We start from the raw sequence: 16,702 nt of genomic DNA on the forward strand, positions 1-16,702 counted from the left end.
TGATTTTGACCCGACCGATCCCGCACATCGTAATCTGATCGTTCAGCCATACGGCTGAACAATCAGATTACCCCCGATAAAGCCATGCCTGTTAATGGCATATTGGGGAAAGATCCGCTCATTTGGCAACATCGCCAAACGAGCAGATCTTTGCATCTATGGCCACCTTTAAGGTGGCCATACACGGATAGATCCGCTCGTTTGGCGATGTCGCCAAACGAGCGGATCTCCCTCCGATATGCCCACCTTGAGGTGGGCAATATCGGGCTGATCCGATCGTGGGCCCTAGGGCCCAACGATCGGATCCTAGCGTTCGCCAAACGGGCGGTCGGATCGCGGGACCGCATCAACGAACAGATGCGGCCGCGATCCGACGGGATTTTTAATCCCATCTGATCGAGATCTGGCCGACTTTCGGCCAGATCTCGATCGGGGAAGCCCGTCGGGGGCCCCCATACACGGGCCAATAAGCTGCCGACACGGTCTGTCGGCAGCTTTTATCGGCCCGTGTATGGCCACCTTTAGTCCCATCCAATCGAGATGATCTCGCCCGTCGGGGGGCCCCATACACGGGCCAATAAACTGCCGACTCGGTCTGTCAGCAGCTTTTATCAGCCCGTGTATGGTCACCTTAACACTGCTTCAAACTATCAGTATTTACAGAGAAACTATATTAAAATCATAGATTATGTGAATTCTGTTGTATGTATGCATGTTTTCCTACAAAAAGGGCGGGCAGCTGGCCTATATGTACACACTTGTATATCTAGGGGATTATGCTCATCGGTAGAGAGGCCACTTATAAAAATACACGCTGTGACGTCATATAGACACCATTAGTCCTTGGTGCAGGTTAAAAACATGGACCACTGGCCTGGGCTACATTTAGATACAAACGACCTGAGTTAAACCACTTCCCGTGCCTCGCTTGACCAAGAACTACCGTTTCACTGGTAAAAGTAAGTACTATTCCACAAGGCGTAAACTTAGACAAGTATTTAAAGAGTTAAGGTCAGGCCAGAAAAAAGGAGGGGGGATGGGACTGATCTCGCCTCCTCAGTCTCATTACGCAAGCAGGTGGGCGTGGTATAATTTTATCCGAATTCCCATTGGCTGGGAGGCGCTGACAGTCCCTGGTCCCTGTGGTTTCCTGTCATTCTAACACGGGACGGGACGGAGAGTCAGTGGCAAGGGTACAATCCGGAGGGGCTCCTAGGAAATACCGAGCACGGAACTTTACAGTCATCTCGTTACGGAGGAGATACAGGCCTGGGGCAACGGAGCCAGCATGATGGAGATCGAGATACCCCTGCCACTGCAGTCACAACAGGTGGGCTACAGGTCCGGGGGGTCTTTATGTGACGTGTGTATGACGTGAGCTGTTATTATGTAAGAGGACAGTATCACACGCGGCGATGTTATAGGATAGGGCAGAAAGGATATATATATGTATTGAGTACCTTGGGGCAAAAACCTTTATGGAAAAGTGAGAAAGTCCAGTTATACCTCCGCCTGCGGCCTTCCTGCCATTCCAGCATTCTACTACTCGTCAAAGTTGCACATCACTGATTCATGTGACTTCGGCAGATGGGGACCCTTGTGGCACCAGGGAGATTGGATGGTGAAATTGCACAGAAATGAGTCATTAATGGCTGGACGATTTGTTGGTGGTGAAGACAATAAAATGTTTGTACTGATGCAGTGTGCTCATTATTGTATTCATACATATGGGAGAAGTATTATAGCCCCAATCAACTTCTAGTGACTGCTGCAGATCAGCCTTGTTTCTCCTCTCATTCTTTGCTTTGATAACAGGCTTGCTGGTTCCTTATCTTGGCTAGATAGAACTGACACTGAGATGCTGGGAATTGTAGTTCATCAGTATGTGGATGGTGGTCAATACAGTGTTTATGTTTCTGCCCCATTGCACTCCCATTTAATGGGTTTAGTGGCAGGTTGCCGAGGATTGAAACAAGGAAGTCTGATGCCTTTTGAGAAACAATTTGAGTCATTTCCTGTTTCAGATACGAGACAGAAATTCAAGTTCTCAGTGACCTCCAACAAGGGCCTGAATATATATATATATATATCATATTAGCAGAACTGAGGGCCTTTAGCTCTATGTGTTTGTACAGTCAAAAGTGTGTCCTGTTAAATCTGTGTATCCATTGGCCATTTCTGCTTGGCTTCCTTCTATTCTTTCTCCCGGTTCCACGTAATACAATTAGTCTGCCCACAGTTTGCGTGCTCTCTCCCTGACAACTGAATGTGCGCAATCACCCAGGGGATCCCTAAGGGGGTTTCAAGTACGCACAGGAGATAGGGCAGAAGTGATCATTTGTGGTTTGTTTTGAAACTAAAAAATATACAGAACCAGGATCTGGTTAAATATAATTGTTGGTACAATTTTTTTTTAATAAACCATGTGAGCAATCCACATTTATTTATCTATGGTTTGTGGAAGTTGCAAATAACTTTAATCTTTATATAAACCCCTTCTTATCAGTGTCATTGTTTCACCTCCTTGTAACATTGAACCCTTATCATTAAGTTATTAAAGGAGCGCTCCTTGAGTTGCGTCATTAAGAAAACAATATACAGTTTACTGGACTTTGGCACAATGTAAGTTTATTGCCACACCAGGCGGATTCTTGGCCTGTGTCTGCACATGGGCTACTTAGTACCTCTAGTGGAGGCTGATGGGCAGTTAGGGGCTCATTCTTGGACTGCCTTTATCCGCAGGCCCAGAATCCGCCTGGTGTGGTAGTAGCCTTTATGCTATAAGTCAAGTTCAGAACAATAATTGGCTTTATTAATTAATGGCCATTTTACAGCACATCATAAAGACATGCCTGTAGCAGCTGCCAGTTATCCAGTATACCTTGTGTTTATGGGCTAGATCATAATCAAATGGTGATGTCATACAAAAGGGCTCTTGGGCGGGCTGTAAAATTCCATCAAACGCTGGTTGGACAGCCTCTAGCTTAAAATAGGGTCATAAAGGGTCAATTCCACTGGTCTGTGATTACTAAACAAACCCAGAGGCAGAGTTTTTTTTAAAAAAAATCCCAATTATTACTGTTAGCGTTCTCATTGTTTCTGGAGAAAAAAAAAATATTTTTAGCCTTATATTAATTATAGGGATGCACTGAATCCACTCATTTTGGATTCGGGCAAACCCCCAAATCCTTCGTGAAAGATTCGGCCAAATACCAAATTGAATCCAAACCTTAATTTACATATGCAAATCAGGGCAAGGAAGGGTGAAATAGAACCGTGTGTGTAGCGGGTTCTTACTTGTCTGTGTGACAAAAAAGTCATATGTTTTTAAAGATTTGGCCCAAATCATGGGCAAATACCAAGCCGAATCCTGGGTTAGGTGCAAATTTTGAACAGATAAGAATGGTGATTGCAGTAATGCAAAAGGTGCTGATTGGTTACTGGTACCCCAAATAGTTGATGTTACTGTAAAGTTTTCATGCACTGTAACAATAAGGACATGCAGAAACCTTTTTTTTTGGAAGTGAATACGATCCTGCAGTGCATGCTGGAACTTCTTCATGTTCTGTCAGTCAGGAGGACATTACACCCACATGTGTCTTTAATAAAGGAACAGTAACACAAAAAAATTAAAGTGTTTTAAAGTAATGAAAATATCATGTACTGTTGCCCTGCACTGGTAAAACTGATGTGTTTGCTTCAGAAATACTACTATAGTTCATATAAACAAGCTGCTGTGTATCCATGGCGGAAATTGAAAAAGGCTATAGGTTAAATAGTGGATAACAGATAACACCATTGTGTTCTACAGAGCTTATCTGCTGTGTGACTTGAGCCTTTTCTCCTTTGAATGGCTGCCCCCATTGCTACACAGCAGCTTATTTATATAAACAATAGTAGTGTTCCTGAAGCACTTTGTGGACCACTGGTGATTCCCATTTACACCAATGGAAAATGTGTGATAGTGCTGGTACTGGTGCATTTCAGCCTGTAAATTCTCCAGTGAGCATTGTCAGACTCCAGGTTAACATTGGATGAGAATAAAAACATGTATGGTAATGTAGTTACCAAGGGTCTTGCAGAACCCCCATCATTTTTTAGGTATAAACTAAGGCAATAAGACTTTAAAAGAAAATAAATGGGAAGGTAGCTGTTTTAAATAGTCTGTAAAATATGGGGGCATAGCTAACTGTGCATAGAACATTCTCTGTTAATTTGTGATTGTGGGAGCTGCCATATTGTCCTGCTCTTCAAAGATTTATGTCTGCCTTTCCTGTATGGCAACCTACAACCATGAATGGCTGTGAACATTAAAAAGCTGTGTCCTATTGAACATGTGGAATTAAATGCTAAACCATTATTAGAAGTGTATTATTTTCCCTTTTGGTTGGAATGTGGCATGGGTTGAGGGACTGCGGATTAAACCCCAAATGTAATAAATGCACTAAGTTTGCCCAGTAGCAGTAACCCATAGCAACTGATAAGCTCTTTGCTTACCAGTAAAATCAACCTGCTGATTGGTTGCTATGGTTAACTGCTCCTGGGCAAACTTGGTGCCTTTTATTACATAACCCCTGAAGTGTTTTACTAACAGAATTGTTATCCCCGACATAGAAATAACCGCAAAACCTTTGGACACTCCCATTGCCTAAGGCTGTACTCGAATTACTGGACCAACAGGAGTGTTTCATGGTTACTCTAACCACCTACATTGTTATTTCTCATCAGCCCTCATTATTGTCATTGCCCGCTGGCCAGTTGTACCCTCATTAGTGGCACTGAGACTTGGAAATATAAGCAGTGGTGTTCTGGGAAGGGAAGAAGCGTGGCTGATTGAGATTCCCGTTCATACTATACATTGTGTCGTTGGGAAGCAAGCACTGGATGTCGGCAGTCCCCTTGAAGGATCTCTCTTCCTGTGCGTGTGAACTCTCCTGCTCTCTGTGCACAGCGAGGAGCTTGTTGGATGTGCTGAGTAGCTTGCGCAACCAGCACTCTCTGCTTCCTTTCCACTCCCCCTGCCAAGGCAGCCTTCTATTTCTCATCTGGTTTAAACCGCCACAGTGCTGCCAGTGTAATGCAATATCCCTGATTGAATGCATGCACAGAGAAGTTCGACTGGCTCATCTTATGACCCTTATGCATGAGTTAGAATGGTGTATTCTCTATGTATTTTGCAAGTTTTATTGACTCCTTCCAGCTTGCAATTTAAAATGCTATCTGGGTGTTTGGTATGGGGATAACTGTAGAATCCTGCATCGGGTCGGGTACCCGCAAAAGCCTGCAGTACCCTGCGGGTTGTGGGTAGAAGTTCCGGGTGCGGGTATAGACGTGGGTCAGCGGTTCTGCGGGTTTGTCGGTTTGGCCGCGGATCTTCTCAATAGTGGTTTTTACTCCATTTGTCTGATCACGCCTACTTCCGATGATGCCACTTCCGGTTTACAATGACAACACTTCCGGTTTCGCACCCCCTTCCCCCTGATTACGCCTACGTCCGACGATGTCACTTCCGGTTTACAATGACAGCACTTCCTGATTCTTGATGGTCAGCGAGTTGCGGGTCCGGGTTGTGGATAAGGTACTTGTGGGTCAGGTCGGGTAGAGGGTAAGAATGCGGGTTGCAGATCCGGGTTGCGGATTGCAGGTTGCGGGTACAGGTTCCAAAAAATGGACCTGCGCAGGACTCTAATTCACTGACACGGCAACCAAATACTTGCTCTATGAGGTTACTTTTTTATCAAATATCTTTCTATTCAGGCCTTCACCTATTCATGCCAGTCCCTCATTCAACTCACTGCCTGATTATTGGGTAAATTGGGCCCTAGCCACTAAACTGAAGACTTTGTGAATGCAGTTGTGCTAGAATGGAAGGGGTAGTTCACCTTCCAAACACCTTTTTTCAGTTCAGTTGTTTTCAAATTATTCCCCATTTTTTAATTTTTTTTAACGTTTTTTTTCAAAATCTAAGTTTAAAGTTCCTGTCCCTGGTGTTTGAGTCTGGCAACTCAGTAATTCAGGGGCAAAATAGAAACTGTTACAGTTTTGCAACATTAAGTTGATACATTTCTCAGCAGCATCTCTGGAGTATTGGCAACTATTGTATCAATTCTAACAGCTGCATTTAATGAAATTCCGGGATTCAGCTTAGCAGAGACAAAGATAAGAAATGTATCAACTAAATGTATAAATTTAGAACAGTTTACAGAGTCGGCCGACCCTCACCTTCCCATTGCTACTTTACAAGGTGATAAATGAAACTTCAATATTAGAAAAACAGTCAAACAGAAAATAGAAAGTATTTCTGGTGAACTATCTGAAACCAACTGAACTGAAAAAAGTGTTGGAAGGTGAACAACCCCTTTAAAAGGTTCTTGCATCCAAACACGCTTCAAATAGTTGCAGCAAGTGTCAGTGCTTCTGTCCTGCCTCTTCTAATGAATTGTGTGCAAGTGCGCTTATTGCACCTTTCACTGCCTTTGAAGTGGTGGTAATTCTGGGCTTGTTATAGGCTCATGGAACTCTGGGGAAAAAAATACTGTATTGTAAACATAAAAATGGCACTTTGCACCCCAAAAAATTGCACTAAGCACTGCATTCATAATACTTCAGCTCATTTTTCAAAAAAATAGCGGAACAAAACACATGGAATTGTCTCAAAATCATCTTTTGGTCATTAAAAGTGTGAGTGAGTGCGCACACCAAGCCAGAGCATGAAGCTTTCAGCACAATATGTTTTCTCAGCCTGTTAAAAAAACAATCACCCAGACATTTTTTAGATATTCAGATTCCATCAATTGCTTAAAAAGGAAACTAAACCTGCTTTATACATTGTCTCCACCCTCCACGTATTACATAGAATGTAAAAAATGACACTGTTATTTCTGTACATATTTAGATTTTACCATATACGTAGGAGCTGCCATTGTGATTGCAGAGGCATTTTTCATTTACATATGCATGCAAACTTCTTGGGCCAGATATCTAGTTCACGGGATTTGCAAGTTGAGGAATTTTGCTGTACTTCTGTTCATTCGAGCCGAGAGCCAATCGGAAATGCCGGATAGCACATTACAATGCTGGGTTATATTAGAACTTGAATCTTCCTTGCTTTGTATCTTTAAATTCATTTACGACGGAGGAAGCTCAATGTTGTCTCAGTCATATGACCTGGCTCGGCAGGCAGTGTGATCAATGTGTGGGTTGTTATTATTATACATGTCCTCAGAATATATGCCAATAAATTAGCGCATGAATGACCTTGTTATGCATTTCTAAAGAACTAGCTTTTCCTGTATAAAGGCATTGATAAACACAAGCACAGCCTTACGGATACTGGCATAATTACACGGTATTAAGGGGTGTTTATATGAGAGGATGAAGTCCAGGGTTATCTGGGCCAGATGTGTGATAAAAGCTTTGAAGTAATAGTGGAGTAAACAAAGGCAACCCTGAGCAGGTAGTGGCTGGCTTGTACAAGACTGTGGAATATATATTATAAACAGGGTGTTGTATGGAATCATGGGAAAACTGAGTCATGTCCAACAAATAGTAGTGACAGTCAACCATTAATATCGTCAGATGTACGGGCCGGCCTGATACCCGGGTCGGGCAGGATGGGGCCAACCTCCTTCCCCCATTTGTGGGTTGCCTGCCGGCTTCCGACTTCTGCGCCTGCTCGCCCCGCCCCTTTTGTGACATCATCGGCGGGTCTGCGTGGGTCTATAAAAGGAAGGTGGAAGTCAGGTGCAGGTGGGCCCAGATTGAGGGAGGTTGGATCTGGGTCGGGTGCAGGTCGTGGAAAACTCGACCCACACATCACTATTGCAGAGATATTATTGTTAGCTGACAGAAATCTTCTAACCTGTCCGATCAACTAAACAATTGCCATGGCACGAAATATGCAGAGACAATATACACACAGCCTGAAAATCAAAGGAAATGAAGATTCATACGACTTTATCTTTGCGTCTATGACCAGCTTAAGGTTCCATTAGATGAGAAGGAACTGTAGAAGGGGTTTCCTATTGAAATCGATTTGCATTTGATACTTTTAAAATGTAGGATTAGAACTTTCATTAGGTTATTATTATTAACAAGTATTTATTTATATGGATAGTGGTGATTTCCATGTAGGGAATAGTGAGCACAAGAGCTGAAGGTCATCAGAAACTTGGGAAATAATTAATAGGTATTCTGGCCATAAATTGTGTGTAATACATGGTCAACTACACTACAAGCCTAATCAAACAAATAATTTATGCTTACAAAGTTGGCTACAGGGGGTCACCATCTTGTAACTTTGTTAAACATCTTTGCAAGACCAAGACTGTGCACATGCTCAGTGTGGTCTGGGCTGCTTAGGGATCATCATAAACAAAGCTGCTTGAGTTTTGCATGGCTGGGAAGTAATATACATCCATTGTAAACATTTCAGTAGTTTTAATTGCCCACGTAACTACAATAGAAAGCAGCATCTGCGTCCCTTTCTACACTGAATGTATAATGGAAATTTGCTTCATTTCGTCAGGCAAAATGTTTTTTATTTTTGGGTTTGTCATTTTGGGTCAGTGGATATGATGGCTTTATAAGAGCAGTGGAACAATATTAATTTATGGATTTTTTGGTAATTGGTTCAGATGTACCCATTGAGTCTGCTAAACTCAATTTTTTTTGTTGCTACAGCTAATTATATAATTCTAAGTGCTTTTAAACTATCTGTTCATTTATATTTACCTACCTATCTTGTTACTACATTGAAAGAGCCACTGTTGGTGTTGTGTTTCTCCACTTGCCTTTGTATTTGGCCCATGATGTAATCTCTCCCAAGTCACATGTCACTGCATACAGTTTACACAGTTCTTCATTGGAAACTATTCTCTGCTTATTATCTATACCAGGGGTCTCCAACCTTTTTTTACTTGTGAGCCGCATTTCAATATATAAAAAAGTTGGAGAGCAACACAAGCATGAAAAAAGCATGTCAAAAAAAGAGCTGTGATTGGTTATTTCATAGTGCATGTGGACTGGTAACCTACAGGAGGCTGTGTTTCACAGTACACATGGTCTCCAAAATTTGGCTTCAATCAAAAATTCAAAAAGAATCACTTGCTTTGAGGCCACTGGGGAGCCACATCAAAGGGGTTGGTGAGCAACATTTTGCTCACAAGCCATAGGTTGGGGTTCACTTATCTATACTGTAAAAAGTGGGGGTTAAGGCTAACAGCACATTAGACATTTTGACTGTTGCAGTGGCCAGCATGAAAACAAAACACTTGCTAATGACTTGTCGCCACTTCCCATAGACATATATGACTAACATGCCATCTATTGCAGACTTGGGGTTGACCACCGTTCTACGACCCTTGTCAGATAAAGGTTTGCATTTCTCATACTTGTCTGAGCACAGTGGTGGTCACAATACCCTTTGTGCCATAAAAAACCTAAAGCTAGGCATACCCTGCTGTCAAACCAGATATTTACCTGCTGTGGCCACAAACATACTTGGCCAATTTAGGATTGTGCAGTTCTTTGGCCCCCAGTTGGTTCATAATGGAGACTGATTGGGATAAGGCTACAACAATTTGCTTATGCAGTTGCTTTTCTTACCTGATGCATATCTGGCTGATTTTTGGAGAGGTATTGGTCCGGGAGAACAATGATAGGTTATAAAACTGCCAACTAGGTCCAGAGGGTCTAGTTTGGAATGTTTATTGACCTAAGAATGGTCATCTCAATGGTTTCACTTGTATGTTATTTGTGTTCACTTCAGGATATTGAGCACGAGCAGCTGCTGGAGATGCTTGTTTGGTCGAATTCACAGTAGAAGATTTGCTTTTTTTTGTACCTTGTACTATAATTAATTCTTGTTGGAAACAAAACAATCCTATTGGGTTTATTTAATGTTTAAATGATTTTTTAGTAGACTAAAGGCATGGTGATCCAAATTATGGAAAGACCCCTTATTCAGAAAACCCCAGGTCCTGAGCATTCTGGATAACAGATCCCATACCTGTATTGAGGTTATACATTGTCTTTAAACTTTCTAGAGATGGAATTCATGATGAGATTCCTTGCTGAATGTATGCTCATTGATGATGTTGAAGTTGAGACAGAATTATCTTTGGGGGGGGGGGTGATGGCATTTGGAGATAGATGCGGACAAACCCTGGCTTAGATCAAAATGCCATATTTCCAGAAACCTCAGAACTTGCTGCATCCCTAAGGAACTCACAAACACTGCACCACCAATAACTAACTTATATTATATCTGGAGATTAGAGTTCTCCCATGGGTGTGAATGTTCATGTGAACCTGGTATTGTTACATCTTCCCATAAGAAGGTAATGCTCACCTGCCTCTAGCAAGAGCACTGCATCTAATTGACTTACGCTGCTTAATTCAAGTTTACTTGAAGATGTAATTTACCACCGTCACCCTTGTTGGATTTCTGCTAGGAGGACCAGGGGCTGAATAATTACCCAAAATGTATATTTTTGTAGCGACCCTTTCTAGCAATGCATTGAACTCCATGCATTTGACTTCTTTCAGGATATGGATCTGATTGATATTCTTTGGAAGCAAGACATTGATCTCGGTGTTAGCCGTGAGGTTTTTGACTATAATCAAAGGCAGAAGGAAAATGATTTGGAGAAACAGAAGAAGCTTGAAAAGGAAAAGCAAGAGCAGCTGCAGAAGGAACAGGAAAAAGCACTCTACGCCCAACTGCAATTAGATGAAGAGACAGGGGAATTCATCCCAATGCAACAGGCCGCACCTACTGAGACTGTAGCAGACACGCAGGCCCTTGCTGGTTCCATCCAGGTAATTAGCCCAGATCTTGTTGAAGAAATAAACACGTGACATAGGGAATTCGCCAAACATACAATAACAGGGCACATCTTTTTGTTCCTATAGGACAAACCCAGTCCAGTACATGAATTGTCCTTTGATGAATGCTTGAAGATTTTGGCTGAAACATTCCAGATAGGGCCATCTAATGAGGTAAATTACCATGAGTTATACCTTTGGATTTCAGTCATTATAGTAAAACATCTTCTTTTTGACCCATGTGAGACCCAGAGCCAGAACAGAAATAAAATCCTTTGAGGTCTGTGAATTTAACCAGGCAACTGGGTAGATGTGGTGGCTGCACCAAACAGAGCAGAGTAGTTCTAGTATGACTTTACTCCACCTCTGCTGTGTTCTGTATCCATCCACCACATAAAATGATCTTCTCCTTGCTAGACTGATTTACTGACTGTTTGCTTTATTTAACGAGCCATCATATATACGGCTCACTACCCATACATCTAATTTAAGCCTATTTACTCTTAGCCAATGACCCCACATTTAGGTAATCCAGGTTGTTTCATTAAACATGCATTTTCAGTAAATACATTTATATCTGTTTTAGGATTCCCCTGTGGCATACCAGACACTGGAACCCAGCGCTCCTATAGAAACAAACCAGATCTTCTTCCAGTCTGAACCAAATTCAGTAACAGCTGGCACCCTGAATAGCATACCTGCACAAGGAGAGACCGTGCATGAAATAAATCAGGCTTGGGAGGAGTTATTGTCTATTCCTGAGTTGCAGGTAATGCCAGTATATCTATTCAACCTAAAAAAATTGTCATCTTTCTACTCATTACATTAAAAGAATTTCTTTAAAGGAGAACTAAAGCTCAACTTAAGAAGTAGCTAGAAATGTTGTACATTATGTTTTGAGCTTCTATACTAGTCCAAGGCATCCAGGCCCTTTAGCAGTAAAGATCTGTGTCTTCAAAGATGCCCCAGTAGCTCCCCATCTTCTTCTCTGCTGATTCACTGCACATGATCTGTGCTGCTGTCACTTATTGAGCTTAGGGACTGACACACAATATGCTGTATAAATAGAATATAAATGTCACTAAACAAGGCTGATTAGTAATTAAAACAGATAATTACCACAGGCAGCACAGAAACCAGTGCAACTAGCATCAGAATTTAATAATCAGTCCTGTAGCATCAGCTTATATTACAAACAAACCTCATATACCTCGATAATTTGTGATAACCCCTAAGCTTAGCTTCTCAGCAGCTGCTCAGAGCCCACTGATGATCTGGGTTTATCCCCCAGGCCAAAGACTTGATCATACTATGGAGAACTGTTGGAAGACCACACTAGCATGGTCCTAGTCTGGCTTTTCTAACCAACACAATACTTGTTACTACTAACGAAGGGGTGTAGAGTAATGTTTGTATTGACTAAAATGTAGGTGCCTATTCAGCTGCAGATATCAATTAAAGGGAAACTATTGCAATAATGAAAAATGTATAAGCTTCCTCATACTGAAGTGAGAAACTTTCTAAATACAATCAAACATTCTGCATTGTTTCCGAAATAATAAAGTTTATATTCATTGTTCCTCTGTTTCTCTTCATTCTGCCTTCTTGCAGCAGTTGGGTGTCAGATGAATGATCCAATATATCTTATAGGGAGGGCTCCCTTTCCTAGCAGATGTATTACAGCTCACTCAAATAACAGATTCCAGTACAAACAAAATAACTGCCTTTTGCACAAATTCTGCATGTAGAGAGACAGGATTTCTGGTGATTATACTAGAGTGAGCTCTAATACATCTTCTAGGCAAAAGGCACCACCCTATTTAGAAAGTTTCTTATTTCAGTATGATGAAGCTAATATGAATTATTTTTTTTGCAATAGTTTGCCTTTAACCAATTTACCAATTAAAGGCAGTGGCACTGTTATTTTGCTTCCTGGCCAAGTGGCAGAAGCTCTTCTGCAACTGACCGTAAAAGACAAAGATATTCTTACTAAATGTCAGCAGCAGAATCATCTGAATAAATTGTAGCCCCTCCCTACCAATAGCACTCCTCTTTATTAATTAGTTGGAAGAATTCACAGGCATCATGCACGCTACTTGACATTACACTGTTCATCCAACCTATGTCTCTAAGTGTTGCAAATCTTTTTTTTTTCTTTTCTAACAGTGCCTTAGCAATGAGATTGAAAACATGGTGGAGCAGAGCATGTATCCAAACCCAGAATCCACTACAATGACAGAGACCCAAAACACTTTCAGCTTCTTCACTCCACTGTCGGCCATGGAAAAACCACAAGAAAATAACACTTCAGTTTTCCCCACTGATTATGTGGATACGATTGCTAGTAGTGTACCGTCAGTAAATACAAATGCCACCTTTAACGTTGAGTCATTCTGTGATGATATATTTACCCTTGTTGACCCAAAAGTGACCAATATTGTGCCTTTAACGAACAATTCAGGCCAGTTGTTAAAAGAGCTTTTGCATGATAATGTTGATATTACAGACTTGTCATTATGTAAAGCTTTTAATGGGAGCAACCAACCAGAGTTCAATGATTCCGATTCTGGTGTTTCTGTTAATACCAGTCCATGTGCAACATCACCTTCCCAGTCCTTGGGTGGTTCTGCCTATGGTGAACCTCATTATGGCTACAGTGATTCAGACATGGAAGATATGGACAGCACTCCAGAGATTGCACAGGAAAATCCTCCAGACAATTTTACTGCACCATTTACAGAGGACACATACTTTAGTCTTTCACCTTTTATTTCACATGACACAGATCCCTTTGAAGTTAAAGCCCACGACTCTCCAGCAAAAGAGATACCTGCTAGTCCTGGCTATAGCAAAGCTCCATTTGCCAAGGACAAGTCTTTAAACCTCCAGGAAGCCCGTTTCACCAGAGACGAGCAAAGAGCAAAGGTTCTCAACCTACCATTCACTGTCGAAAAAATAGTTAACCTGCCCGTGGACAGCTTCAATGAGATTATGTCCAAGTATCAGTTTAACGAGGCCCAGCTTGCCCTCATAAGGGATATAAGGAGGCGTGGCAAAAATAAAGTAGCAGCTCAGAATTGCCGGAAGAGGAAGATGGAGAACATTGTGGAGTTGGAGACTGATCTGGACACGCTGAAGTATGAAAAAGAGAAGTTACTTGCCGAACGAGGAGAGTACAACAACAGCCTTAGTCAACTGAAGAAGAATCTTGGCAACCTATACATGGAGGTCTTTAATAAGCTGCAAGACGAGAATGGAAAGCCATACTCTCCTCAAGAATACTCCCTTCAGCAGACAAAAGAGGGAAATATTTTCCTTGTTCCGAAAACCAAGAAAGTTAGCATTAAGAAGGAATAGCAAATATATATAAAATTTTCTGGGATAGGATCTCAATGTTTGCCTAAGGAGGGTGACTAGGATGCGCATAAGAACTAGTCTTTATAATGTAGCACTTATAACGGGGCAGGGGATTAAAAAAAATACCAATTAGTCTTATGCAGTTAATAGTTACCTAATTAGACCAGCTGAAAACTATTAAATGTGCAGCGTTTCAGTTTGTAGCCTAATAACGAGAGTTTAGGAAAAACTGGTATCTTTAACAAAAATACACAGCATATTGAAATATGTACTTTTTAGCAACATTTCTAATATACCAGATTCCTCAATTAAACTCATTAGCGTTTTCTGCAAAATCCGGCCTCAGAGTGGCTTGCAAGAAAGATGGGCATTATTGGATGAGACTTCTGCAGGTTCAGTCATTTTTATTTTCGTTATTAAATATATTTTCCCTATATCTTGCACTTTTTTCGGGATACAGAAAATATATCAGGCGACAGACATCTCATGTGAAATCTGCAGTCTTTTCTAGAACATACTATATTTCCTTATTGCGACACTGTCTTTCTAAATAACTGTAAATAGGTGCAATACATCATATTTATGTATATATATAATTCCTATTTTGTTTGCTAAGAAACGTACCAAAAATACATTTAGTACACTAAATATCATCTGCGGCAAATCATGTTTGTAACTGCTGATTCTTTTATAGAGAGCTTTATTTCTTTTACTCTTTTTCATTTTGGGGATTTTGTTTTCCTTTTAAATACTATTTTCATTTAGCAAGACAGATGATAGTTAATAAAGCATAAAATGTAATTTTTTCACTGCTGCTTCTGTGAGTTATTTTATTTTTACTTTATATCTGTTTATTCACTACAAAGGAATGCAATTGTTTGTTGCTAATTGCATCTTTATTAACATGTAATATTTAAAAGGTGTAAAGACGTACAGTAATGGGTAGAAGTATTATTCATATTATAGTACAGTATGTTTGTCAATTAATCGTAGAGACTATAGGTTGCCATACACTGGCTAAATCGGTCATCAATGCGCAGTCCACACCCCGACAGGAAAACTGGACCTACTGGGATACAAACTGATTTAGTTGACAGCTTTACTCAGCCGTGTATGGCTACCTTTAGCTTGACAGGACCATGGCAGGTGACATCATTATACGTGTAGCCCAGGCCTACCATGTCAGTACATTGATGATGTCCTCTCTTCATGGGTCTTCACAGGCCCCTATGAAAATCCACACATTAGCCCAAAGGGCAGGTTGGAGGATTCCACTTTGGCCAAATTGAATATATATATTGGTTTGTTTGGTGTCCTCACTGAACCAGTGCATATTATAGAGTTTGCCCATCCTAAAGGTGGCCATAGACTCAAAGATGTCGCCAAACGAGCGGATCTTTCCCCGATATGCCACTAACGGCATGGCTATATCGGGGGTAATTCGAACGTTCGGCCGTATGGCCAAACGATCGAATTACGATACGCCAAGGGGCTCCGACGGGTCGGTCGGTTAAAAATCCAACCTTCCCGATCGATATCGTGGCCAGATATCGATCGGGAAGACCCGTCGTAAGCCCCCATACACGGGCAGATAAGCTGTCAAATCGGTCCAAACGACCGATATCGGCAGCTTTATCTGCCCGTGTATGGCCACCTTAACTCCCACAGAATCAAGTGCCACTTCATGTTCTCTTCCAAGTGAACGCTGACCAAGAGCATGCAAAATTGAAACTAGAACTGGGGATTTGTAATGATGTGTGAGGGAAGTCTCTTAGAGTGCTCTGAATTATAAATGTGCCTCTAGTTCTCCTTAATTGTTTTTTTTTATATAGGTAAGTTTTTAATTAGTTTTAATAAACAAAATGATGCCAAGCCAGGAGTAAATCTTAAAGAGATAAGAAAGTTGCTACATTGCTAGAACAAGGTATACAGCATTGGAACCAATAGCGAGATAAGCATTTGGTATAGATATCTGTGCTAGAGTACACATAATAGTATAGTGAATTATACCAGTCCCGCTTTACACCACGGGCCCACAATTTATCGAATTTCTCCTGGGTGTCCCTTGCCTTGGAAGTAATTTTTATGAGGGGATTGACAAGTTGTATCCATGTTTTTTTACTGGTGAGGAGCAATCCAGTGCATGGCAGTGTTTTTACTTGCGTAGAATAATAAGTACCTATATCTATTCCTCGTACATCTGCTCATTAAGAGGTTGTCAACTACCCCTAGAAGACAGTGGAGTAGAATGTGGCTGACTTTATTACATCTGGGATAGGAGTTGTCTGGTCTCCTGCCTATAGCATGGAGCCTTGTTGGGGAGATGTACAATTGATGCATTATCTTATTCTGAATCAGGAGGTCTCTGGTAGAGATCAAAATATCATAGCAGTTGTCAGTTGTCAACAAGCCAGCGGATTTTGGCCTCTCAAAAGGTTTAGGGCCCATACAGGGAACCATGCGGTTCAATTGTGATACTAGTTTGGTAGGGTCTGGCGTGTGTAAAGTGTGTTCTATG

General features: G+C 41.3%; 1 protein-coding gene across 1 annotated transcript; it reads left to right on the top strand.

The window, feature by feature from the left end:
• Positions 1–1,174: 1,174 nt before the first annotated feature.
• nfe2l2.L (nuclear factor, erythroid 2 like 2 L homeolog) lies at positions 1,175–14,985 on the top strand. The gene is given in 5 exon segments (NM_001086053.1): positions 1,175–1,330; positions 10,549–10,821; positions 10,915–11,001; positions 11,414–11,596; positions 12,994–14,985. Coding segments are annotated over 5 exon segments (1,776 nt in total). The 5' UTR covers positions 1,175–1,288; the 3' UTR covers positions 14,185–14,985.
• Positions 14,986–16,702: the final 1,717 nt, after the last annotated feature.

The sequence above is a fragment of the Xenopus laevis genome, chromosome 9_10L, assembly GCF_017654675.1.
Source record: "Xenopus laevis strain J_2021 chromosome 9_10L, Xenopus_laevis_v10.1, whole genome shotgun sequence".
Lineage (NCBI taxonomy): Eukaryota > Metazoa > Chordata > Amphibia > Anura > Pipidae > Xenopus > Xenopus laevis.